This window comes from Oncorhynchus mykiss, chromosome 25, assembly GCF_057628025.1.
Source record: "Oncorhynchus mykiss isolate SJ-2025 chromosome 25, ASM5762802v1, whole genome shotgun sequence".
Taxonomy (NCBI): Eukaryota; Metazoa; Chordata; class Actinopteri; order Salmoniformes; family Salmonidae; genus Oncorhynchus; species Oncorhynchus mykiss.
The window spans coordinates 61046237-61072698 of NC_143046.1; the positions used below are offsets into that span (position 1 = coordinate 61046237).

Consider the following 26462-nt stretch of genomic DNA (forward strand, 5'->3'; position numbering starts at 1 on the left):
GGTAGTGTGGACTGGTGGTAGTGTGGACTGGGGGTAGTGTGGACATGGCTGGCGGTAGTGTGGACATGGCTGGCGGTAGTGTGGGCTGGGGGTAGTGTGGACAGGGCTGGTGGTAGTGTGGACATGGCTGGTGGTAGTGTGGACAGGGCTGGCGGTAGTGTGGACAGGGCTGGCGGTAGTGTGGACAGGGCTGGCGGTAGTGTGGACAAGGCTGGCGGTAGTGTGGGCTGGTGGTAGTGTGGACAAGGCTGGCGGTAGTGTGGGCTGGTGGTAGTGTGGACAGGGCTGGCGGTAGTGTGGGCTGGTGGTAGTGTGGACAGGGCTGGCGGTAGTGTGGGCATGGCTGGGGGTAGTGTGGGCATGGCTGGGGGTAGTGTGGACAGGGCTGGGGGTAGTGTGGACATGGCTGGCGGTAGTGTGGGCTGGGGGTAGTGTGGACAGGGCTGGTGGTAGTGTGGACATGGCTGGTGGTAGTGTGGACAGGGCTGGCGGTAGTGTGGACAGGGCTGGCGGTAGTGTGGACAGGGCTGGCGATAGTGTGGACAGGGCTGGCGGTAGTGTGGGCTGGTGGTAGTGTGGACAGGGCTGGCGGTAGTGTGGGCTGGTGGTAGTGTGGACAGGGCTGGCGGTAGTGTGGGCATGGCTGGGGGTAGTGTGGACAGGGCTGGGGGTAGTGTGGGCAGGGCTGGGGGTAGTGTGGGCAGGGCTGGGGGTAGTGTGGGCATGGCTGGGGGTAGTGTGGGCGTGGCTGGGGGTAGTGTGGGCATGGCTGGGGGTAGTGTGGGTATGGCTGGGGGTAGTGTGGGCAGGGCTGGGGGTAGTGTGGGCAGGGCTGGGGGTAGTGTGGGCAGGGCTGGGGGTAGTGTGGGCAGGGCTGGGGGTAGTGTGGGCAGGGCTGGGGGTAGTGTGGGCATGGCTGGGGGTAGTGTGGGCATGGCTGGGGGTAGTGTGGGCTGGGGGTAGTGTGGGCAGGGCTGGGGGGTAGTGTGGGCTGAGGGTAGTGTGGACAGGGCTGGCGGTAGTGTGGGCTGGGGGTAGTGTAGGGCATGGCTGGGGGTAGTGTGGGCTGGGGGTAGTGTGGACTGGGTTGGGGGTAGTGTGGACTGGTGGTATTGTGGACTGGTGGTAGTGTGGACTGGTGGTAGTGTGGACTGGGGGTAGTGTGGACATGGCTGGCGGTAGTGTGGACATGGCTGGCGGTAGTGTGGGCTGGGGGTAGTGTGGACAGGGCTGGTGGTAGTGTGGACATGGCTGGTGGTAGTGTGGACAGGGCTGGCGGTAGTGTGGACAGGGCTGGCGGTAGTGTGGACAGGGCTGGCGGTAGTGTGGACAAGGCTGGCGGTAGTGTGGGCTGGTGGTAGTGTGGACAGGGCTGGCGGTAGTGTGGGCTGGTGGTAGTGTGGACAGGGCTGGCGGTAGTGTGGGCATGGCTGGGGGTAGTGTGGGCATGGCTGGGGGTAGTGTGGACAGGGCTGGGGGTAGTGTGGGCAGGGCTGGGGGTAGTGTGGGCAGGGCTGGGGGTAGTGTGGGCAGGGCTGGGGGTAGTGTGGGCAGGGCTGGGGGTAGTGTGGGCAGGGCTGGGGGTAGTGTGGGCAGGGCTGGGGGTAGTGTGGGCATGGCTGGGGGTAGTGTGGGCATGGCTGGGGGTAGTGTGGGCATGGCTGGGGGTAGTGTGGGCATGGCTGGGGGTAGTGTGGGCAGGGCTGGGGGTAGTGTGGGCAGGGCTGGGGGTAGTGTGGGCAGGGCTGGGGGTAGTGTGGGCATGGCTGGGGGTAGTGTGGGCATGGCTGGGGGTAGTGTGGGCATGGCTGGGGGTAGTGTGGGCTGGGGGTAGTGTGGGCAGGACTGGGGGGTAGTGTGGGCTGAGGGTAGTGTGGACAGGGCTGGCGGTAGTGTGGGCTGGGGGTAGTGTGGACTGGGCTGGGGGTAGTGTGGGCTGGGGGTAGTGTGGACTGGGCTGGGGGTAGTGTGGACAGGGCTGGGGGTAGTGTGGACTGGGCTGGGGGTAGTGTGGACAGGGCTGGGGGTAGTGTGGACTGGTGGTAGTGTGGACTGGTGGTAGTGTGGACTGGTGGTAGTGTGGACATGGCTGGCGGTGGTGTGGACATGGCTGGCGGTAGTGTGGGCTGGGGGTAGTGTGGACAGGGCTGGTGGTAGTGTGGACATGGCTGGCGGTAGTGTGGACATGGCTGGCGGTAGTGTGGGCTGGGGTAGTGTGGACAGGGCTGGCGGTAGTGTGGACAGGGCTGGCGGGAGTGTGGACTGGTGGTAGTGTGGACATGGCTGGCGGTAGTGTGGACTGGTGGTAGTGTGGACAGGGCTGGTGGTAGTGTGGGCTGGGGGTAGTGTGGACTGGGCTGGGGGTAGTGTGGACTGGGGGTAGTGTGGACAGGGCTGGGGGTAGTGTGGGCTGGGGGTAGTGTGGACATGGCTGGCGGTAGTGTGGGCTGGGGGTAGTGTGGACAGGGCTGGCGGTAGTGTGGACAGGGCTGGCGGTAGTGTGGACTGGTGGTAGTGTGGACATGGCTGGCGGTAGTGTGGACTGGTGGTAGTGTGGACAGGGCTGGCGGTAGTGTGGGCTGGGGGTAGTGTGGACAGGGCTGGCGGTAGTGTGGGCTGGGGGTAGTGTGGACTGGGCTGGGGGTAGTGTGGGCTGGGGGTAGTGTGGACAGGGCTGGGGGTAGTGTGGACTGGGGGTAGTGTGGACTGGTGTTAGTGTGGACATGGCTGGCGGTAGTGTGGACTGGTGGTAGTGTGGACAGGGCTGGCGGTAGTGTGGGCTGGGGGTAGTGTGGACTGGGCTGGGGGTAGTGTGGACTGGGGGTAGTGTGGACTGGGGGTAGTGTGGACTGGGGGTAGTGTGGACAGGGCTGGCGGTAGTGTGGGCTGGGGGTAGTGTGGACAGGGCTGGGGGTAGTGTGGGGGTAGTGTGGACATGGCTGGGGGTAATGTGGACATGGCCGGGGGTAGTGTGGACATGGCCGGGGGTAGTGTGGACATGGCCGGGGGTAGTGTGGACATGGCCGGGGGTAGTATGGACAGGGCTGGCGGTAGTGTGGATAGGGCTGGCGGGAGTGTGGACTGGTGGTAGTGTGGACATGGCTGGCGGTAGTGTGGACTGGGGGTAGTGTGGACAGGGCTGGGGGTAGTGTGGGCTGGGGGTAGTGTGGACATGGCTGGCGGTAGTGTGGGCTGGGGGTAGTGTGGACAGGGCTGGCGGTAGTGTGGACAGGGCTGGCGGTAGTGTGGACTGGTGGTAGTGTGGACATGGCTGGCGGTAGTGTGGACTGGTGGTAGTGTGGACTGGGCTGGGGGTAGTGTGGGCTGGGGGTAGTGTGGACAGGGCTGGCGGTAGTGTGGGCTGGGGGTAGTGTGGACTGGGCTGGGGGTAGTGTGGACTGGGGGTAGTGTGGACAGGGCTGGGGGTAGTGTGGACTGGGGGTAGTGTGTACTGGTGGTAGTGTGGACATGGCTGGCGGTAGTGTGGACTGGTGGTAGTGTGGACAGGGCTGGCGGTAGTGTGGACTGGGCTGGGGGTAGTGTGGACTGGGGGTAGTGTGGACTGGTGGTAGTGTGGACATGGCTGGCGGTAGTGTGGACTGGTGGTAGTGTGGACAGGGCTGGCGGTAGTGTGGGCTGGGGGTAGTGTGGACTGGGCTGGGGGTAGTGTGGACTGGGGGTAGTGTGGGCTGGGGGTAGTGTGGGCTGGGGGTAGTGTGGACAGGGCTGGCGGTAGTGTGGGCTGGGGGTAGTGTGGACAGGGCTGGGGGTAGTGTGGACAGGGCTGGGGGTAGTGTGGGGGTAGTGTGGACATGGCCGGGGGTAGTGTGGACATGGCCGGGGGTAGTGTGGACAGGGCTGGGGGTAGTGTGGACAGGGCTGGGGGTAGTGTGGACAGGGGGTAGTGTGGACAGGGGGTAGTGAGGACTGGGGGTAGTGTGGGGAGGGCTGGGGGTAGTGTGGGCAGGGCTGGGGGTAGTGTGGGCAGGACAGGGGTAGTACCCCCAGCCCTGCCCACACTTCCCCCAGCCCTGCCCACACAAGACAGCGAATGTACCTGGGGTCATCCTTCTACAACCCCTTTGAAGCAATTAGCCACTCTTAACGGGAATCAACATCATAGTGGAGCAGAAAAGTGTATCCCAACTGGAGAGCTACGCTTAGGAGGGAAACCTGTGAAAAAGCGTGGAGCTGTTTTAATATTTAGTGGACTTACACAAACCATCTGTTTGTCGCTGCAGGGCTCGGTACAGCAGGCTGCAGTTTACCACATATGGCTTTTAATAATTCATGCTACATCACTGCTTCAACTCACCGTGTGTCACCTCAGCCTTCTGTGAAACCAAACTGGGTCTCATTAGCTAACCTGCTAGAGCTTCCAAACACACCTTAAACAACATCATATAACACCACACACACATATACTGTAGCCCCCCGCAGAGGGGGAGGGGTGAGGAGCGTACTGGGAGGAGCAGGGAAGACCCTGCTGTTAGCATTAAGGACACATGGCCTCTTATGAAGAGGACTAAGGAGAATCCGGGGCAGGAAGTTAGCAGTGTCTACAGTTTAGATGGGTGCTTTATGTTCCCTTCAATCACAGATACACCAGTCAGTCAGCTCCAATGACAGCTACGACATGGCAGGAGAAACATTTATGAATCGACAAAGTGAAGCCTCCCTCACAGAAGAATTACACCAAGGGAAAGATCGTAGTGGTGTCTTCAAAATATTCACCTACTTCGGTCTAGGAACCACACCATTATCTAAAATACATGGATTTTCCTAATAGGCTTGATCATGGGAACCAGGTCTTTTCCTTGTCTTAAAAAAGACCAACTACTGTACTGACTCTCCTGGGCAGTACCTTCAGGGTAGAGGGGGGTGGACTGAAAACATCAATAAATAATGTGTGGAAGTGTAATTACTAACCTGAGAGAATTTACTCCCCCTGCACCTGTGGTTGAAATGCTCTCTATTTACATAAGAGTGGATTATGCACTTAATACTCAGAGAAAAACATGAGTTTAATAAACAAAATCTTATTGATGGGGGGAAAAGCCCCCCGGGGCCACATTTGAACTTTCTCCAAGAATTGTGAGAAAGTCATGATTTGATTTCCTCGCAGGAGTGTTATGGACTGGGCCAGTGTGTGTGTTCAGTGTGTGTGTTCAGTTTGTGTTCAGGTACTGTACCTGTTCTGTAGACGGCCTCTTGTCGCGGCCCTTCTTGGTGAAGTTGTCGAGGCCTTTGAGGGAGGAGAAGAGGCCTCTCTTGTTACGTGATCTCTGGCTCAGGGACATGGAGCGCCGCCTCAGTGTGGCCTCATCCCTGGAACAGATCTGACGACATAACACACCGTCAGCACTAGGATCGAACGCAGCAGCTAGACTTACAGCAATCAACCTGCTTCAACTTCAGTCTCCTACAGCAATTTGAGAGTTTACACCTTAACTGAACATCTTTAGCTACTGTGGAAAAACTTTTCGCGCCAGACCAGACTTCTAAACGACAAACTCTGGTCAACTAGAGTACTTTCTATATAATTTGGAGAGACAGCCCTACCCCTCAACCTTGCCATATGAAGGGCCTCACCAGTGCGTGGAAGGAGGACACAGAGAAGATACCCAGGCGTCCCAGGGCGGTCTTGGAGGGCCGGCTGGCTGCAGCTAACAGGCTCTTGGGGTTGGGCAGCTCGCCCCCTTGCAGGCTGGCCAGGTAACAGCGCATCCTGAACAGGTCCATGTTAAACTTCTCCAGGTTCTGCTCCCATTGCTGGATCTGTAGGGAGAGCGGGAAGGAGGAGTGGTGATAAGGGACAGTTGGAGAGGTGGGGAGGTGAGAAGAGGAGGGAGGGACAGTTGGAGAGGTGGGGAGATGAGAACAGGGAGGGAGGGACAGTTGAAGAGGTGGGGAGATGAGAGGAGGAGGGAGGGACAGTTGAAGAGGTGGGGAGGTGAGAACAGGGAGGGACAGTTGAAGAGGTGGGGAGATGAGAAGAGGGTGGGGTGACGAGGGAGGGACAGTTGAAGAGGTGGGGAGGTGAGAAGAGGAGGGAGGGACAGTTGAAGAGGTGGGGAGGTGAGAAGAGGAGGGAGGGACAGTTGAAGAGGTGGGGAGGTGAGAAGGGGAGGGAGGGACAGTTGAAGAGGTGGGGAGGTGAGAAGAGGAGGGAGGGACAGTTGAAGAGGTGGGGAGGTGAGAAGAGGAGGGAGGGACAGTTGAAGAGGTGGGGAGGTGAGAAGCGGAGGGAGGGACAGTTGAAGAGGTGGGGAGGTGAGAAGCGGGAGGGGTGATGAGGGAGGGAGGGACAGTTGAAGTGGTGGGGAGATCAGAAGAGGAGGGAGGGACAGTTGAAGAGGTGGGGGGGTGAGAAGCGGAGGGAGGGACAGTTGAAGAGGTGGGGAGATGAGAAGAGGAGGGAGGGACAGTTGAAGAGGTGGGGAGGTGAGAAGAGGGAGGGGTGATGAGGGAGGGAGGGACAGTTGAAGAGGTGGGGAGGTGAGAAGAGGGAGGGGTGATGAGGGAGGGAGGGACAGTTGAAGAGGTGGGGAGGTGAGAAGAGGGAGGGGTGATGAGGGAGGGAGGGACAGTTGAAGAGGTGGGGAGGTGAGAAGAGGGAGGGGTGATGAGGGAGGGAGGGACAGTTGAAGAGGTGGGGAGGTAAGAAGAGGGAGGGGTGATGAGGGAGGGAGGGACAGTTGGAGAGGTAGGGAAGTGAGAAGAGGAGGAAAGGACAGTTGGAGAGGTGGGGAGGTGAGAAGAGGAGGAAAGGACAGTTGGAGAGGTGGGGAGGTGAGAAGAGGAGGAAAGGACAGTTGGAGAGTTGGGGAGGTGAGAAGAGGAGGGAGGGACAGTTGAAGAGGTGGAGAGGTGAGAAGAGGGAGGGACAGGCAGAGAGAGGAGATAGGGAGGGGGAGATAGTTTAGGGGGCATTCCATCAAACTGGGATTGCTTACAGATGTGGTGGTAAGGGTGGGGGGGGCACAAGCTGCCGCTGGGTGAGGGCAGGGTATTAAGGTTGATGATAGTGAGGGAGGGTTGTGGAGCGTGTATGTGGTGTGTGTGTGTGTGTGTTTAATGCAGTCTCTCTTATTCTCTGCAATAAAAGTCATGGAAGGGAGGTTCCAAGCACCAGACCACCATATAACCCTCCCCCTAAATACACACAGCACACTCACCAACAAGCACACGCACAGAGAATGAACACATGCCCTTTTAACACTAAGTATGAGAGGGTGCTTATTTTGTTAGCTTCGGAGGTTCACTTTAACGAGAAAACCCTGGAGTTAAACGACTCTCTATATAATTGACTTTAATAGTGCTGGTCTGAAGAGAGTTCATTTACAATACAGAACAGTATGGAGTCCTCCCGTGAAGGCTGATTCGCATTGATGGAATTCTTCATGGTTGGGAATGACTTGGGGAGGGGAGCTGTCTGAGCCTAGAACATTCCACCATCACAACAACAGGACTGCAAAGACCAACAATGAGCCTGCTGCACAATGCTGAGTGTTCAGACAGCGCTAACACACGCCAGCCCAATGACATGATCAACATCATGCCCTTCAGGAGCCCATGTGATCCTGGTGTACAGACATCTAGTGTATGGGCATGTGTCATTAATATAGTGTCATCCCAGGGTCAGAGTCTGGGCAGGGCTGTGTTGTCCTAACCGTCATGCTTGGTAAATCTGCTGAGATAACCCTGTATCCCCATGGCTTCTCTAAAGCCATAACAATGGTGTATTCTGGGGGACAGGAGAGGATACAAATGGGGAGACAGGCGGATTAGGGTTTGATAGTTGATACTGTTTAATATTGGACACTGCATCGTCACAAATGGACACGCCACACTCAAATGTCTGATTGATTCTGCCAGGCAACGTTAATCCGTCATCGTATCAAAGAAGCATGGCCATTATCGGATTGAGAATCAGAGAGAGGTATGTATGTGTGTCTCTGTGCAGCTGGCAAAACCTGGACTAAGGCAGAGAGACGCTATCATCACAGTGAAGGCATGCTGCACCCATCTGGCTTTAGAGAAATCCTACCTAGTCTCTATTTAGTCCCATATCAGGCCCATTAAAAAAGGCAGGAATGGGCCTTCCCTTAGAGATACAGCCTCCTTTGATGTTCCTCTCCAACATCTTTTCTCCCCCCCGCTGGCACTGATTTTGAGAAGGGGAGGGTAGACATCAAAGTGCCCCTTGTAGCACCCCCTGCCCTCTAACCTCCCCTCATCATCAGCCGTGGGTGCCCGTCTCGGGGCCTAACCCCGCCCTTTCACCTCTGACCCTATCATTGGCTCCAGAGTGCTCTGTCTCTCTGTCCCGAGGTGCCGTGACAGCTAACGTGGAACAGACACTAAGTCAGTTGGGAAGACAGACACTGCCCTCCATGTCTTTCCCATGAGCCATTCATCTTTTTCGCGTTTTCAGATGTTGAGCTCTCATGTCTTGCAGTGGATGTAGATTCCCTATGAATCTGATATATACTCTTAAGTAGGTGGGGAGTTGATAAGCTAATCATTAGCCATCGCCGTTACATGTACAAGACAGTTTTAGCTGTGGGGAGAATCAGTGATTGGTTCTGGTTTCTCTCTACAGGGGATAACGCATGTTGAGAGCCCATTGTACACAACATCTGGATTCCCAATATGATGCAATGGGAAGAAGCAGCCTGCCTCTTCTCTCCCCTGAGTATGTGTTTTGACGGCCACTAGCTACATATAGGCCACTTCTACCGCTTCCAGAAATAAGACATGGGATTTTAGTCGCATGGTGTGATTCACGTCACATATTTTTAGGGCTGCTAGACTCCCAACAAAACAACCTTAACAGAACAGAACAGGACATTAAAACAACAACGAAAACATGTTTATTTCAGGGACACTAACCAATACTTCCCTGTGACACCACAACACAATAGCTATAACAACCGCCGATCCTCATCATCCTCCTCACCTGGTTCTCGATGGCCTTCCTGTTCTTAGGGTCACTGACGATGGACAGCTGCAGCTCAGCCATCTTCTTCATCTTGCCGTCCATGTCTACCTTCTGCAGCAGGTCTCTGATCTGGCTCCTCAGCAGACGCAGCGTGTCCTCCTTCCCATGGCGCTTAGCGAACAGAGAGGCACTGGCAGAGTGGATGGCTGTCACCCAGTTCTCCATGTCTGTCTGGTTGCCGGCCTGAACACACAGAGGTGAAGGTGGGACATTAGACAATGGGAGGTTTGAGATTAGACCATAAAATGTACAAACTAGATTATTACGGTAAAATAATCTGTTCTCAACGGTTATGCGATGGTATGAGCACTGCAGGACGCAGCGATGATAGTGACGTCATGAACGACGTGTTAAGGGTTGGGGCTCTAAATCCGGATGATTGACAGCTATAACGCATATTGTGTTCCTATACTCCTCACGGCATTTCACCACAATATCAGATTTCCCCAATCTATGGGCTAATACGTAACTTCAGTCAATACAGTCAATCTTGAAAGGATAATAAACCTATGCAAAAATTACCAGAGGACATGGTATGAAATCTGCTAGAAAGCTGAGGGAGGAGTGACTCGTGCAGGACACAATGAGAGAGAGAACACAGGGTTCTACAGTGCTCCAGTTTAAACCGTCAGTGGTTTCCTGACCTCTTAAGATTCTCGAGAAATGTTAAGTCCACTTCACCATTTTACTAGCTTTACCCCGAACACCACAACTGGGATTTCATGCAATACACTCAGAAAAAGCTTGTGAGAGGGGAAAACTACCTGGGGGGCTAGTCAAGGCCTCAAAAATCTCTGTATCAAACAGAGAAAATAAGGTCAGGGAGTCAGATGCTCTTCAAAATATGAACACAAACAGAAACCTTCCAGCTGGATTTTAAATCTTCTCCATATAATCATTTACGAGCTAGAATCATTAACTTGAACTACTCGATTATACAGCCTAAAAATACACAACAAGTGTGTGCGAGTGCGTATGTGTGTAACTACACTTGTAAAACATCTCCATCCACTATTATACAGCCTGAATATGCTGAATAGCGTGTTTGTTCGCCTCACACTAGGGATTCATACTTTCCTGAAAGTCTACCAAATTTCAATACCGGGAGCAATTCATATAAATATATTCATATTTCTCCCGAGAGTCACGGGAAATGCAGCAAAAATCGGAAGTGCACATGTACAGCTTTTAAAACCAAGATGCCAGAGCTCTCGGAAAATAAGAGGGACGCGGCGCCATCTTGTCGACTTGGCTGCGCCGCTATGTAAAGGTTTCAGAGCAAATTAAACTGATATTTAGTCATTACAGAGTAATTATCTTTGTTCGTCAATGACCTTGTTGTGAATTATGAAAAAGACCATTCAGAAATTCTGAGCGTTGACATGTTTCCTCAATTAATTCAGCGCATTTCTAAGACACTGCATCTCAGTGCAAGAGGCATCACTGCAGTACAATTGGCCCGGCGCCGTCCGGGTTGGGCCGGGGTAGGCCGTCATTGTAAATAAGAATTTGTTCTTAACTGACTTGCAAGAGTTAAATAAAAGGTTCTTCTTTTATTTTTAAGAAAAACAATTCGGCAGAAGGTTCTCTTGACACAGAGCGCCTCCCGAGTACAGCGTTGTCGAAGCATACACACTTTGTAACGGCAGTCGAAAAATAAGAGAAATGGCCAACGTTGCGAGGCCTGCTAGATAACCTCCGTCAATATGGCAAAATATAGCTGTCGATTATACATACAGCAGATCAGCTCATGAATAACGGGGAGATGAAGAGTGGACATAGTTTAAATATCAAGGTATCTTAATGAGGAACAACTCTTGTTTTAAAAATACCCATTTCTACTCCCATACGGTTGGTTGATCACACATTCTCTACCGACACTCATACGGGCAGGAAGTACGAGACAGTGCAGAGAAGTGGGAGAAACGTCAGAGGTATTTTGAATAGGCAAGAGACATGCTTTGATAATACAACCTATGGATTAAAAAAATAACGTTAGGAATTTTCATTCGAGACAGGAGTCAGGATTTGGGGCTTCAGTGGGATTGGGACTGGATAGGACTCTAGCCTAGACTCTATGACAGGAGACAATAGAATTTTCCCTGATGCCTAATTGTTAACAGACTTCATGGTCTGACAGAGATGCCTATGTAGTGGATTGTGCAAAGACCTATCAAATGTGGGACTGTCTGAAGGGCCACAATGTCAGCTCAAAGAGGCACACGTACTTTTATAGTCTATACAGTGGAGGTTTCCTGAAGGGTTCATTTACTGCATTCTGGTTGCATGTGCAGTCTGGCGGTGTCTATTATGCGTGTGTGAATTCATGGCGACTTTGTGTGAAGTAAATACGCTAAAGAATTCCATGAAACAACCTGTTTGGATAATGTACATGTTTTGCTAATCTGATGCTGAGCATGTTGTGGAATTGCATTCATTCTGACATTGGGGGAAATGTTCATTTGCCGGGTCTTGTCCTTTTATTTTTTCCCGGGAAATGTGAAGTGTTCCCAGGACAGTGCTGGAATCCCGGTTACCCATGTTAAATCACAAAATGACACAGTCAGTGTAATCTAGCAGCAGACAAAAACCACTGTGGACACGTCACCAGAACACGTTCCGCTTGACTGCCCAAGCAGGAAGAGGCTATCAAACCAGGTTAGCTGCCACAGCAGCACAGGACACACATTCCTTTCAGGGTACACAAAACATTCCCCACTAAGTGACAGCTTCTGCTCCTTAATTGTGTGTTGAATTAGCTGGAACACTTAGCTTGACAGGGAGCCGAGCAGAGCGATGGGGGAAATCCGACCGTCAACACCACGACGTGCTCAGGGAGCTAACGCCGAGCTAACGCCACGCAGGCAGTAACTGTGGAGGAGTGACCAGCTGGACTCAGCAATGCAGTTCAAACAGTGGTAGTATGACCTAGTGTGACCTCTGTGAGCACATGGCGACGTACCGTATGTATACAAAACACGTGGATTTTTTTGCAGGACAGACAGTTTAGCATCTACAGCTTCTCCGGCATCTCCATCAATTGGGGTAACTACTGTTGGCATCGACAGTACTTTGTTCAGTTTGGAGAGTGAGGTAAGTCGGCACGCATCACCTGGAAGAGGTAGACATCGCCGTAGTTGTTGCTGAGACAGAAGACGTTCTCCTTCTTGGGGTGCTCAGGAACGGCCTGGACGATACTGTCCTCTGCGAACAGGGCGTAGCGCGGAGACAGCTCCTGCTCTGGAGAACCCTTCCCATAGAACAACAAGGTACAACCTGCAGGGAGAGGAAGAGGATGGTTGTTAGAGGGAGGAAGACCACACCTCAGAAGAATGACTTCAAACTGTAATTTATTTGTCTCTGCTGATCTTGAGTCATTTTACAGTAAAGTAGAAGGAAGGCTGAGGGTGCACATACCCATTTAGCACCTGGTCTGAGGTTTACCCATTTAGCACCTGGCCTGAGGTTTACCCATTTAGCACCTGGCCTGAGGTTTACCCATTTAGCACCTGGCCTGAGGTTTACCCATTTAGCACCTGGCCTGAGGTTTACCCATTTAGCACCTGGCCTGAGGTTTACCCATTTAGCACCTGGCCTGAGGTTTACCCATTTAGAACCTGGCCTGAGGTTTACCCATTTAGCACCTGGCCTGAGGTTTACCCATTTAGCACCTGGCCTGAGGTTTACCCATTTAGCACCTGGCCTGAGGTTTACCCATTTAGAACCTGGCCTGAGGTTTACCCATTTAGCACCTGGCCTGAGGTTTACCCATTTAGCACCTGGCCTGAGGTTTACCCATTTAGCACCTGGCCTGAGGTTTACCCATTTACCCACCCTGTTTCCCTCTGCTCACCCACCCCTACAGTACTCGCCTTTCAGGGTGACCCAGTACTGTTTCCACTTCCTGCGTGTGACCATCTCCAGCTTCCTGTCCTTATGCAGGGTGAGGAGGGGTTTGAAGGACAGCCAGCCAGCCCTGCGTACCACCCCCTGCTCCTTCTCAAACAGCAAGTCCAGCTGCTCCAGAGAGCCCCCTGCAGACTCACTGCTGCTCTCCCCCTCTTCTGTCCCCGTAGACGGGTCTCTCCTTTCACCAGCTCCCCCTCCTCCACTACTGCCCTGTCCGGTCCCTGTCTCCAGCTCCCGCATGAAGTTCTCATAGATGTTCTGACGAAGGGCATCGTTGCTGTGGTGGAGGGCCCCTGCCGACTGGGCCCGGGAGGCCCCCACACCGCCAGGGTACCACAGGCTGGATACTTGGGAGGGAGAGCTGGTGTCAGCTGTCAGGCCATCCACTCCACTGTCAAAGACCTCGCTGCCATCCTTATACCGGGGCTCCTGGAAGCACATAGAGAGAAGAAGAGTGTAGGGAGAGGGGGTGGGACAAGGTGAGAGAGTGAGAAGAGGGTAGGCAGAGACGGTGGGATGAGTTGAGAGTGGGGAGGGGGTGGGATGAGGTGAGAGAGTGAGGAGAGGGTATGGAGAGAGGGTGGGATGAGGTGAGAGTGAGGAGAGGGTATGGAGAGAGGGTGGGATGAGGTGAGAGAGTGAGGAGAGGGTAGGGAGAGAGGGTAGGATGAGGTGAGAGTGAGGAGAGGGTAGGGAGAGACGGTGGGATCAGGTGAGAGTGAGGAGAGGGTATGGAGAGAGGGTGGGATGAGGTGAGAGTGAGGAGAGGGTAGGGAGAGAGGGTAGGATGAGGTGAGCGTGAGGAGAGGGTAGGGAGAGAGGGTGGGTGGGATGAGGTGAGAGAGTGAGCAGAGGGTAGCGAGAGAGAGTGAGGAGAGGGTAGGGAGAGAGGGTGGGATGAGGTGAGAGAGTAAGGAGAGGGTAGGGAGAGAGGGTGGGATGAGGTGAGAGAGTGAGAAGAGGGTAGGGAGAGGGTGGGATGAGGTGAGAGAGTGAGGAGAGGGTAGGGAGAGAGTGAGGAGAGGGTAGGGAGAGAGGGTGGGATGAGGTGAGGGTAGGGAGAGAGGGTGGGATGAGGTGAGGGTAGGGAGAGAGGGTGGGGAGAGAGGGTGGGATGAGGTGAGAGAGTGAGGAGAGGGTAGGGCGAGAGGGTGGGATGAGGTGAGAGTGAGGAGAGTCCCACAACAAAAACACTTCAATTCCTGAACCTGGCACTCTGGCGACTAAAGTTCTTGAGACTGAGACAATTTAATTGCGTCTGTGAGGGCACCCTGGTTTCCTGACCCCAGTAGAACACTACTTCATGGGATTGAACTCTTTCTCTTTCAGGGGTAATGAAAGCCCACCTGCACTCCAATAGATTGCAGCATCTGGTCTCCCCTGGCAACTGGGTTGAGTGCACTTCAAACACAAACAGTGTTCTGATGCCTTTCCCCAGTCTCTCGCTCAGTCTACCCTCTTCCTCCCGGCTGTCCGTCAGTCTCCCTTTCTCCCTCAGTCTCCTCTTTCTTCCAGCAGTCTCCCCTAATCATCCCTTTCCTACCACGTCTACCCCAGCTGTTTCTCATAAGGACCTGGACTGGACCTAAGAGGCTGGCTTGGAGGGTGCAGTGTGCCCCTAAACCACAGCTGAGCTCTGGAGCCCAGCTGGAGGGGAACAAGAGCTGGAATTAGTCCTGATTTGGGTTGACTCGTTGAAAAGGGGCTGTGATGCTGTGATTTGGTGATATATGAATCAATGAGCCAACTGGAAGCTGTGGGTGATTAAGTGGCCTTGGTGAAACAAGAGCCCCAGACAGGAACAGAACAAGGCCAGGGTGGGCCCCTGAACGGTCTCTGTCCTTGACTCCAGAGTCACCAGAGGGCAAAGAGACCCAGTGAATGTGTCAGCATGAAGCTATAAAAACTCTGAATGGCTCCAATTAAACTATCCAGAGCTCAGTTGGAAACATCACGCTCCAACATTTGCCCATGAAGAATTCACAGTTTGAGTCAGAACACTGAAAGAGACCATTTATCTCTAAAAATATCCCTCTGCTCATTACTAATCTGTCCTGAAGGCCAGGGTTGCCTAACGCCTACACAGGACACACATTTGAGGTAGGGTGGAGTTTAAAGGAGAATGGGGGTTTGAGTGTTACTCGGATTGACCAGGGTTTGTTGGAGAGTTTCTCATGGACCTATGAAGCTGCGCTGGGAACCAGAACAACTTCAAATCACAGTCCTCCATAAGCCCTCCTCCTTCTCACTGAAAAGGTCAACAAGTTCAATAGTGCAGGGAAGCTGTGAGTCCTAGGTCTCTTCCCAAACCCAACACATGGCAGGAGATTATTAGGATTTAAGTGAGGTCTAGTAGTTTAGAGTGAAAGCTTTACCCCCAACGTGGGTCAAACCCAAATTAATGAGCACATATCCTTCTCTGTGCGTCAGGGAAGTCCTTTTACCTTCCCCGATTTCCTTTGTCAGACCCTAATGAACGAGCACCTATCCATACAGAACATACTATGGACTGGCTCTCTGGAGAGCAGGACAGGGTGGTGAGTAGAGCCCAGAGCAGCTCCACCATATCTTAATCACCATGACAACCTCATCATTATGAGTGTTTTGGAGTTTCTAAATATTGAGCTTGGACATAGTTTCACTGCAACAGAGATTTAAAGTCTTACAGCAATTATCTTGGCATTGTCTGAAAAGTGTGTTCAAGTTTAAAAGAGCTATTGAATTGGTGCATAATGTTTGATTTAAAGACAAAGTCACAGAGGACCACGTTTTCGAGCAGTTCAACTAATTTGGGAAAATCTTACAACGCACAGTTTTAGCAATTACCTACTTAGCCTTTGTTGCAGAAAATATGACTATTGTGGTTACATTTATGGGGCTAAATGCTCTAAATAAGCTATTGCAGATCCATAACACAGATTTACACAAACACACTATCCAGTGATTTGGCATACAAGTCATGGTTATTCCTATCCTGTACACAACAGTCTGGTGTCCTTTTACAGGTCCAGTTCTCAGCCGTCTGACCCATGCTGCAACACTGAACTATACGTCATACAGACCTGCTGTAAACTGGTAAATAACATGCCGTTTCAACCAATCACACCAACACACAACAGCAAATCACCTACAATGGCAAGCTATGCATCCAACACATGGCATTTAGCATATTCCCTCCATTAGCATGGGGTTAGCAACAACACTAAACTGACATGATCTCTTGTACCCACCCAGACGTAGTCATGGAATCTGCAGACCCCTTGGCTTCTCATCCTTCCTCTCGGTTTCATGCCTTACTCTCCGTTAGACGACTGCATCTCTAGTCCCTACACAATGCACCATCCGCGTTGCAAATTTCATTTTGCGGTACCCTGTGGTTTTCGGTCCTCAGACAGCTGGTATTGTGGTCCTCGGGACCGGGGACGACGTTGTGTTCCTGGCGAGACGACACCAACCACTGAGGCACATGGCCCAGGTAACCAGTGACAGTCCCCAGCCAAGAATATGCCAGAGAGTTGCTTCCTCTTCCCTCCTCCCTAACAGGACACTAACAGGGTTGGAACACTGGTCTGTGCCAAGCACATAATAACCATATTCTCCTGTGGAGCTACAGACATTCATATCTCAAACAGGGAAATTCCAAAGGAGACTAGACACACCTGATGCAGCTAAGGGGGTCCCGTGTGGCTCAGTTTGTTGAGGGTGGCACTTGCAATGCCAGGGTTGTGGGTTCGATTCCCACATGGGGACCAGTATGAACTAAGAACCCGGTCACCAGTTGAATGGTGTTTCCTCCATCAGTGTTGTGGCTGGCTTCCAGGTTAAGCGTCCGGGTGTTAAGGAGTGCGGTGTCATGACGTGGCCCTTTCTGGGTATAGATTGTGGCTTCCCCCTCTCTCCTACGCCCAGGTTCTGTTATCTGAGGTCGTACATTCCTGGCGGAGACTCTCTCCCCGTTTCATGCAGAGTTTCACAGTAGAACAAAGGAACTGCCGCCATATTCTACTACATCACAGAATTTGAGAACTGAACAATATCCATATTTTGGAGAATGTGTAAATTGTCGGTGGAGAAGCCAGCTACGACCCAGTCCATTTTGTTTCATGTTTGTGACCTCATGAAAGACAATACAGCCACAATACCATAACTCTGTTTATACAGGTGCCTCAGTTATGAGGTTTGCATCTAATTCTTGTATAAAATGAATGAGTAAAGATTAAACTATTTGTGAAATGACATAATGTGATGTTAAACCTTTAATGTGAGAGAATTGTATTCCCAATTAAGTTTAACTTAAGTCATTGGCCCACCACCGAGAGCACAGACAGAAAAGGCGGTTCCATGACGCCAGATCATATGGTTACGAATAAAACACCCTCCTAAGAAAATCATCTTCAGACTGAGCAAACCCACAGAGTGAGCTGTGATTGCGAATAGTTATTGAATTCCTAAACATACCACGTGGAGCATTGGCTACACGGCTGGAAAAGATGAAACTGAGACTCTCGATCCCTACAGAATAGGAGCAAATCTTAGGTACTAATTACTAGTCTGCAGCGAGAAATTATGTAAACCTGGAATGCGAATACCGACAACCGCCGAAACATCTATTCTATGAGAACATTTCTGAATGGTACTCTGAAGTATCCATTCTAACCACGAAAGAGCGAGCGACTCTCCAACAGATGGACTGACGATTCCAACAGAGATCACAATGACACATGGGCGTAAATATATATCGATTGCAATTATTCCCAAATGAGTGAGCGTTCATGTGCAAAGGATTAGCATTTCAATTAATATAATTATCAACTGTAGTGATCCCTTTTGTCTTTCCCACTCTCAGTCCACACCCACTTCCCTTTGTCCACCAAGCCGTCATATCGGCTTAGCCCACAAGGGAATCATCCCTATCCTTGTAACCAATATCTACTGTTTGTTTATGCATTTCTGTGATTATTTAGTTAGTAAATCAATTATTAAACCAATTGGTGGATGATTCATAGTAAAGTCTGGGTTCGTGCAGATAACCAACAATTTATGACATTTGGAATGAGACTGACATGAGGTATGAAATAATTCATTAATAGAAAACTAATTGATCAGATATTAAAATATCTGAAGAGTTATATTCGGAAAATTCTAACTTTGTAATCTGAAGATTTTCCGTGGTGCCCCGACTTCCTAGTTCATTACATTTACATGATTAGTTTAATCACGTAATAATAATGACAGAGAATTGATTTGCTAAAATAACAGTCTTCACTTTTAATGATGCCAAAGATACGACAGCAGTTATGCGGGTCATGTTTCGGAGGATGCATCAAAATATATACCACAATTATCAAAAGAGAATGTCCTTCCTGAGGGTACTATGAGAAGAAAATCTTGTAAAACACAAGAGTAGTCGAGGTGAAAACAGAACAAAATGCTGTGCTTCTGGTTGCTGCTTTAGAATGGCCTCTCTCGAGCCCGTTGGGGAGTTGCAGCGATGAGACAAGATCGAAATTTGGGGGTAAAAAAAAGCTGCAAGTAAATCTAAGGCAATACCTCTATTACAGACTACAGTTGGACTACATAGAGACTAGCAATATGCTATGGCTACAGAACTAACTGCAAACAAAGCTGTACTGGTTGTACATACCAAGCCATGAAGATAGTTCATAGATCTGTATACACCCTGTGAAGAACATCATTAGTTTAGAACCCGAGCGGAAGTGTTTCCTTGCCACTGTCGCTTCTGCTTGCTCTTTGTGGGGTTAGTACTTAGGGACATTGACAAATGTTTCAGAAAAAAAAACTTCACAATTTTGGATGTAGATCGTTTGAGCTGTAGGATCCTGACCTACACAGACAAGCCCATACAACAGCCCCACTCACCTGTGTCTTCCTCTTCTTCCTGCTAAGACTTCCAGTCCAGTCGCTGAGGCGTCTCATGCGACTTCTGACCGCGCCAGAGCCCTTCTTCAGGGTGGAGCGCTCTCCGCTGGGCCGGGCCTTGCGGCAGGGCAGGGTGTAGGACGAGTACTGCCTGGCCTCCGGACACTCCTCCTCAGTAGGCACGTCCAGGGCCGAAACAAAGGAGGCCCGGTGCTGGATGTGATGGGGGGATTCCCTGTACTGTGCCAACAGGTCCTTAGCAGTGGGGAAGGTGGCAGCCATACTAGGGTCCCTGTAGAGATCTGATATGGACACTAGGGGAGACTGTTGGCCAAAGGCCTCCAACTGGTCAGCACCACTGTTCCCCATAGTCCTACTGGGGGAGCAGGACTGGTCCTGGTCGCAGAGGTCCGCACTGTGCCCCCAGGGCGAGTCGTACCAGGACCCCTCGGAGCTCAGCGAGCTGCCCTTGCTGGTCCTGGTGGTGGAGGTTGAGGCTGGCTGCGGAGCTCCGTGGTGGGCCTCAGGCCTCCTGCTGCTGCCAGGAAGGCTTGGGGTGGACTCTAGGGTGGGGGAGAATTTGAGCAGCTGCACCGGCCCAGAGGCCTCGTCCAGGAGCAGACCACTGTTAGTGTTGGTGAACTCCACCCTCAAACTACCATCCTTCTTGATGACCACCCTGGGACTGCTTTGCTCCTCCAGCCCCTCACCCTCTCCTGGCATCCTCTCTGGGTTCCTGTGTCCGTTCAGAGCATGGTCGTTCAGCTCCCCTGATGCTCTACTGTCCAGGCGTCCACTGCCTTCAAATGGGCAGCAGCCATTCTCAGATGGGAGTTGTGAGCCGCCTCCTGGTGGGGAGTCATGCCAACGACGGCAGTTTGGACTGCCCTTCATCCCCATGGTGACATAATCGTAGTGTCTGGAGACATACGGCTCTCCTCTCCTCTGCGGGGGGGAGAGGCAGCCTCGGCCAACAGTCCTGGCTTTGTAACCCGAGCCCCCTGGCCCACCTTTCCACCACGTATGGGGGGAAAGAACCTCCTCTTTGGTTGAGCGGAACTTTAGTGAGTAGGGTTTTTGTTTCCCGGGGAGGATTAAGCTGGTGCCCTTGGGCCCCTGAAGGCTGTACTGGCTCTCAGAGTTTCCCATTGCGATCTGGAAGACAAAGGAGACCAATTCTGTCAGAGATACTATGGAAGGCAAGGCAGACATCTGTTGGGTGACATCATTTCAGGTGTCGTCACACTACTGTGCTGAGAGGCTACTGTAACTCAGATTGGTCATGGTTGAGCAGACTCATTCCAAATAGACATTACCACACTACACTTACCGACTAATGATTCCTATGGGAGGCCATCAGTCACGGACTAAGTTTAATCGGATAACATCTGAGTGAAAAGACCAAAGAAAAAGGCATAATTGCGCAGGAGAGCATCTAATAATTACAAAGACAGCCTGTTCTTCTTATTTTAGACATTTTCCAGGAAAGGTACCAAGGCGCCAGTGTGACCAACAAGCCTTCATGGCTGTTATGTGTGAAATGACTTCCAGGGAATCTCAAAGGGCTTTAGATTAGGGAAGGATGGGGCATGCCCAGACATCTGAAGGAAGTGAATCAAAGCACTGTAAGGTGCGGTTTGAGACATAGAAAGGCTTGATTTGACAACTGCTTGTCAACTGTAATGTGTTACTGAAGATAGCTACGGCTCACTTACTGTAAAGTCACTGCATTATCAGTCTAGTTGGCAACACTACAATAGCTATAATCTTCCACTCCCTGCACTGCTTAAAATGTACTAAGTGACTTACCTATAATCACTACCACTTATAGAAGCACTGTTAATATCTCTGATAGGAGACAGAACCGTAGACTCACCTGTGTGTCCTACAGTGTCTTGTCAGAGTGTGGACTTCCAGCGGGCATGGTGGTCCTGAACTCCTCCGCTCTCAGACAACACTATGTCCTCCTGCTGCACAGCCAGGATCATCTGAGGGACACACAAAGGAGAGCGCTTGGGATTAGTGGCTGGGTTATCGCTATGCCAACACAGATTTGTTAACTGCCTGTGACAAACTCCCATGTTTGATGACAGGTGTTGCAATTAAGGCAGAGTCCTAATCCAGCCGTCGGGAGAGGACTTTGGTCTTTCAGTGGTTAAGAAGAGGACACCCAAGCTTTGATCAGAGGACTACTCTAAATTAGGGCACTGAGGAGCAGATTCACTTTACAAAATCCTCAATGTCTGTTGACAAGAGGAATAACACTACAAGGCCACTGTACCTCGCCTGAAGAGAGGGCATGCATGGCATACAACACACCAAAATTGAATAAGTATCTACAAATTTTAGCTGTCAACGACAGCACAAAAATGACACGCTTCCATGTGTTAGGCTCAAACCTGCACCAGGTTTCCATCACAGTGAACCTAAAGGAGCCCAGGTCTGTGCTGCTGTGCCATTCTGGGTCTATTACTACTGTAGAAACTCACTCCTCCCCTCTGACTCAATGCCTCCTTATTCCCTCTCCAAACTAAACATTATTTCCAACTCTGCAGAACTCAATGACGTCTTCTTTGATCAGTTGGGAAAGTTTTTGAAAAAGCTGGCTACAGTTTGCCCCGCTGTTTATTTTTAACACTGGAAATCCAGCCATTTCTTTTGCGCCCCCCAACAGCCAAATTTGTCCAGGGGCGGATTCAGAAAAACATAAACCGCTGCAGATCTTTCTTACTGTAGTTATGGGCACAGCTGATGAAAGAGCACAACCCTTCCAGTATACTATTACACATCTACATGCGTGTAGCTCACAGTCCAGGAAACAACTTGCATGATAGCCATCCTCCACTGGTGTAGCAGCAGCCGTACACCTTGTGTGAGAGGACATAGTGTAAATACCCTGCTGCCAACAGACTAACCCCGGGGATGAACTGATCTGTGGCATTACTGCTCTTTATCTCACCTTCCTACTATACGCATGTACCTTGACTTTAGAGACCTTAGAGTCAAGCAGGGGATAGTCTGCTGAATGACTAGATGTAATGTACTGTAGCATATAGGCTGAGGGTAATGGGAATCTAGAAGCTCCAGCTTGAGGGTAAAGGTGGGATTGTGGCAGAAGACTGATATCACAGTCATAAAACATTTTTTTTTTTTGGTATCTGTGACCTTTCCAATGTGTTAAATCTTGGACATGAAGTCTTGGTTATGACAATGTATAATCAGGTTTCTATGAAGCGGGTCAGTCTGGCACAAGGTTAACAGTTTAGCCATGTTTGTTTTTAGTCCTGATCTATACACACACACACGTGTCTGTATATATACAGATAGATACATGTATGTATGTATGTATGTATGTATATATACAGATATATGTATATATACAGATGTATGTATATATACAGATACATATATACAGATACATACATACATACATACATACATACATACATACATACATAGATGTGTACACACACACACAGACACATATATACACACACATATTATATATACACATATATACATACACACAAAAGTATGTGGACATCCCTTCAAATGAGTGGATTTGACTATTTTCAGCCACACCCACTGCTGACAGCTGTGTAAAATCAAGCACACAGCCATGCAATCTCCATAGACAAACATTGGCAGTAGAATGGCCTTACTGAAGAGCTCAGTGACGTTCAATGTGGTACCGTCATAGGATGTCACCTTTCCAACAAGTCAGTTCGTCAAATGTCTGCCCTGCTAGAGCTGTCAACTGTAAGGGCTGTTATTGTGAAGTGGAAATGTCTAGGAGCAATAATGGCTCAGCTGCGAAGTGGTAGGCCACACAAGCTCACAGAACGGGACCTCGGAGTGCTGAAGAGCGCAAAAATAGTCTGTCCCACAGTTACAACACTCACTACCGAGTTCCAAACTGCCTCTGGAAGCAATGTCAGCACAAAGAACTGTTCGTCGGGAGCGTCATGAAATGGGTTTCCATGGCCACGCACAAGCCTAAGATCACCATGCGCAATGCCAAGCATCGGCTAGAATGGTGTAAAAGCTCGCCATCATTGGACTCTGGAGCAGTGGAAATAAGTTCTCTAGAGTAATGAATCACGCTTCACTGTCTGGCGGATGAATCTGGGTTTGGCGGATGCCAGGAGAACGCTAGGAGAATACATAGTGCCAACTGTAAAGCTTGGAAGAGGACTAATGGTCTGGGGCTGTTCTTCATGGTTCAGGATGGTCCCTTAGTTCCATTGAAGTGAAATCTTAACGCTACATCATACAATGACATTCTAGACAATTCTGTGCTTCCAACTTTGTGGCAACAGTTTGGGGAAGGCCTTTTCTTGTTTCCGCATGACAATGCCCCCGTGCACAAAGCGAGGTCCATACAGAAATGGTTTGTCGAGATCGGTGTCGAAGAACTTGACTGGCCTGCACAGAGCCCTGACCTCACCTTAGTGATGAATTGGAATGCTGACTGCGAGCCAGGCCTAAATCGCCCAACATCAGTGCCCGACCTCACTAATGCTCGTGGCTGAATGGAAACATGTCCCCGCAGCAGTGTTCCAATATCTATAAGAAAATCCTTCCCAGAAGAGTGGAGGCTGTTACATCTTCTGTTGTATCAGAAGAGTGGAGGCTGTTATATCTTCTGTTATATCAGAAGAGTGGCGGCTGTTATATCTTCTGTTATATCAGAAGAGTGGCGGCTGTTATATCTTCTGTTGTATCAGAAGAGTGGAGGCTGTTATATCTTCTGTTATATCAGAAGAGTGGAGGCTGTTACATTATACCAACTCCATATTAATGCCATGAGTTTGGAATGAGATGTTCGACGAGTGTCCACATACTTATGGTAATGTATTACAAACCGCTGCTAACCATCACCAGCTATAAACGTTCCCACATCTTGTACAGAGACACTGGTGGCAATGATACTGAACTTGACTTCAAGTGAGAGTAAACAGAGCAAATAAGACTCTGGCATCTATTCTCATGAGAAATAACAGAGTGATAAAAGAGACACTTGTTACAGAGATGGCACCACTGGGTCAATGGAAATGCGTCTGCCAGGAGGAGGCTGTTCTCAGTTTCAAAGAAGCAAAGCAGCTTTCCTGACAGAAAGTGTTCTCGGGGTTGCCAAGTCTAAGGCCTTTAGCTCTGACAGATACAGTGAGAAGGGTTGCCAAGTCCAAGACCTCTAACAGACAGAATTACCAGTGTTGCCAAGTTAAGGCCAGAGGCCACATGTCCAAGGTTAAGAGCCGGCAGCGGTCGACCACTCCACTAGGCTAATAGTCCCTGACCTGCCCTCCACAGCATTCTGGATCTGTGGGAAAACCAAAGCACCATCTATCACGGACGGATTTACAATCCATCTTCCATAGTCTCATCTCCCCCCTCCGACTTTCTCTCTGATTAGCATTGACAACGATTAGCCCCTTGAGTTTGAAGTAGGGAAATGGCTCCAAATCCCTCAAAATGAATTAGGAGAACCTAAACAAAGCACTTCGGGAGCGAATAGACACATTCCGCTGGCGTGCTGCAGGAGTCAGAAGAAAGGCTGTCACAATAGCTACTTCCAGTTCCTTTCAATGCTTTTTCTGACACAGAGCTAACGTCTGACTGTTTATTCAGGTAAGGGAAGGCTGAACGTTTGAAAGGCTCAAAGCCACAAATACACACACATTCATGCAGACGTCAACCTGCTGATGTGGGCTGAACCGGAGCATTGTAACAATGTTTTGTGAGGGGACACACATTTTCCTTAGCCACAGCACTGAACCCCTGCCCGAGGCTCTGTGCTCCTCAACAGCCCCTCCGATAGGCCATCTGTTCAGGCCCTTCCTCCCCCAACACCCTATGACCTGGGATTCTCCTGCTAATGGCCCAGGAAGACTCCCACGCCTTTCCCTGTTCAGTCTGACAGCGTGTCTCAGGGATGGAGCCTTGGGCCAAGTCAGTGAGGACACAATTCCACAGGGTATAAACACTGCATAGTTATGCTGTAGGAAAGAGTGGGAGGGGGTGTAGTAGTGGGGTGTCTATGTCATCACTGAATTTTTCCTTCATGAGCAAACTTCATTTCCTTGAGACAGGAGCCACAAAGCCCCCATATAACTCCTTACAGACATGTCCATGCCTCTGCAATCGCAATGGACTTTTTTTTAACCCACTAAACTATAGAACCCTAGAGATTAGGAACCAACCCCTTAGCATTTCTCAAAAGGCTAGGCATAAGTGGACACAGACACGTGTGGTACAATATGAAATCCCAGCATGAAGAATGCATCTGCATAGCCCTATCAGGGGAAATGATTGATCTATCAAAGCAGACAGACAGCTTGGTTTTGGCTTCAATCTGACATGAAGTACACTAGAAGAATAGACAGGTAAAACTACTGTCTCATTAATCATTTAGAAGGACACAATGGATGTATTGAAAAGGTTTCGGGTCTCATGAACTCCATTGTTCCTTCAGACCCATACCGTCGTCTATTATTATAACTAGCTATCCAGCTCTCCTTCATGTTACCTTCCCTTCTGTCAAATTAGTACCCAGGGGACTTCTCCTTTCTCACTTATCACCTTCCTGTGGCACAGAGCCTAGCTTAATGCTTAGCTAACTCTTAAAGGAGCAGTACAGTATAAATCGATCCCACGTCTGTTTTAGAAGCAGGAAAACACTGTCTGAGAGTGAGACCCACTTTCACCAGACAAATTCACACGGACTGACAAAAACAGGAAGTAAACAAAAAAAGTCAGTAGAATGTTGTTGGAAGGTGGAGATCTGTCTCGGGCCTGAGCTCTGTCATACATGCTGAATACAGAGGATCCTGTGGACATTCGGTTATAAAGGAGGAAACAAAGTCCGTGAATCAGAGTGCAGGCATATATTACAATTATGGTAGATTGTACTGTATTGCCAAAGCCACTGAGCATCAATCCAACTGCTTGTCAGTGTCTTTTGGGGTTTTTCATTATACATTTAAGAAAGGCCTTCTTCGACGTGCTCTGATCCTCTGAACCAAGAATGACATGACGCCCTACAGAGATATTGCGGGAGCCATTTCAGAATCAGACAAATGCCAAGAGAGTCAAAACAGTTCTTAAAAACAATTCCTAAATAACAGAGCACTGATTATACCAAAAGTCATTGTTGCCAACTTCACTATAGGATCTAAATCATGGGCTATGCGACAGACCAGAAACACCACAGAAAATGTCAAATAATCCATCGTAGCAAACAGCAGCAATAATCAGTGAGCCTGACGGACTCTGCTGTGAATGAATATAATGCTGGCAACAGTGAAATGTATGGAGTTGATAACGAGGTCCCCCTGTGGGAGAGAAAGGTCCCCTTACATAATAAACCCCGCTGGGGTCTACAGTAACAGAGCTAGAAGAGTTGTAGCCTACACTACAGCTGTAAACATGCCAACATCCCTAAACAGTACAATAGACGCCGTGTTGAAGTCTGCTCGTACACAAACAAAGCACCAGACACACAGACCTGTCTACACCTGTGCACCTGGATAAAAGACAACCGTAGTAAAAGTTTTTTCCCCCTGTTTTATCTTAATCCTAGTAATAGAGCAAACAGAGGGAAGGATGAAATGGAGAGATAAAAACAACCCTTACCTCCGTCCAAAGCTTTAATCTAAAAGCTCTTTGA

General features: G+C 50.2%; 2 protein-coding genes and 1 long non-coding RNA gene across 4 annotated transcripts in view; 1 reads left to right on the forward strand and 2 right to left on the reverse strand.

Moving 5' to 3' along the window:
- The window catches only part of LOC110505403 (rho guanine nucleotide exchange factor TIAM2), a 104925-nt gene that overhangs the window by 54050 nt on the left and 24413 nt on the right, over window positions 1–26462 (reverse strand). Inside the window, exons 2-8 of the mRNA XM_036962805.2 lie at window positions 20670–20781; window positions 18794–19948; window positions 12877–13342; window positions 12117–12280; window positions 8963–9187; window positions 5593–5778; window positions 5193–5339 (exon numbers count right to left, since the gene is read on the reverse strand). Coding sequence (XP_036818700.2) covers window positions 5193–5339; window positions 5593–5778; window positions 8963–9187; window positions 12117–12280; window positions 12877–13342; window positions 18794–19942 — 2337 coding nt within the window. The 5' untranslated portion in view covers window positions 19943–19948; window positions 20670–20781. The remainder of the gene's footprint in view (window positions 1–5192; window positions 5340–5592; window positions 5779–8962; window positions 9188–12116; window positions 12281–12876; window positions 13343–18793; window positions 19949–20669; window positions 20782–26462) is intronic.
- The window catches only part of LOC149972080 (uncharacterized), a 185096-nt gene that overhangs the window by 13315 nt on the left and 145319 nt on the right, over window positions 1–26462 (forward strand). The gene's annotated exons all lie outside the window — the stretch shown is intronic.
- The window catches only part of LOC110505404 (SR-related and CTD-associated factor 8), an 86473-nt gene continuing 80681 nt past the window's right edge, over window positions 20671–26462 (reverse strand). The window contains exon 21 of the mRNA XM_090220669.1: window positions 20671–20781. The gene's annotated coding sequence lies outside the window, so the exon portion shown is untranslated. The remainder of the gene's footprint in view (window positions 20782–26462) is intronic.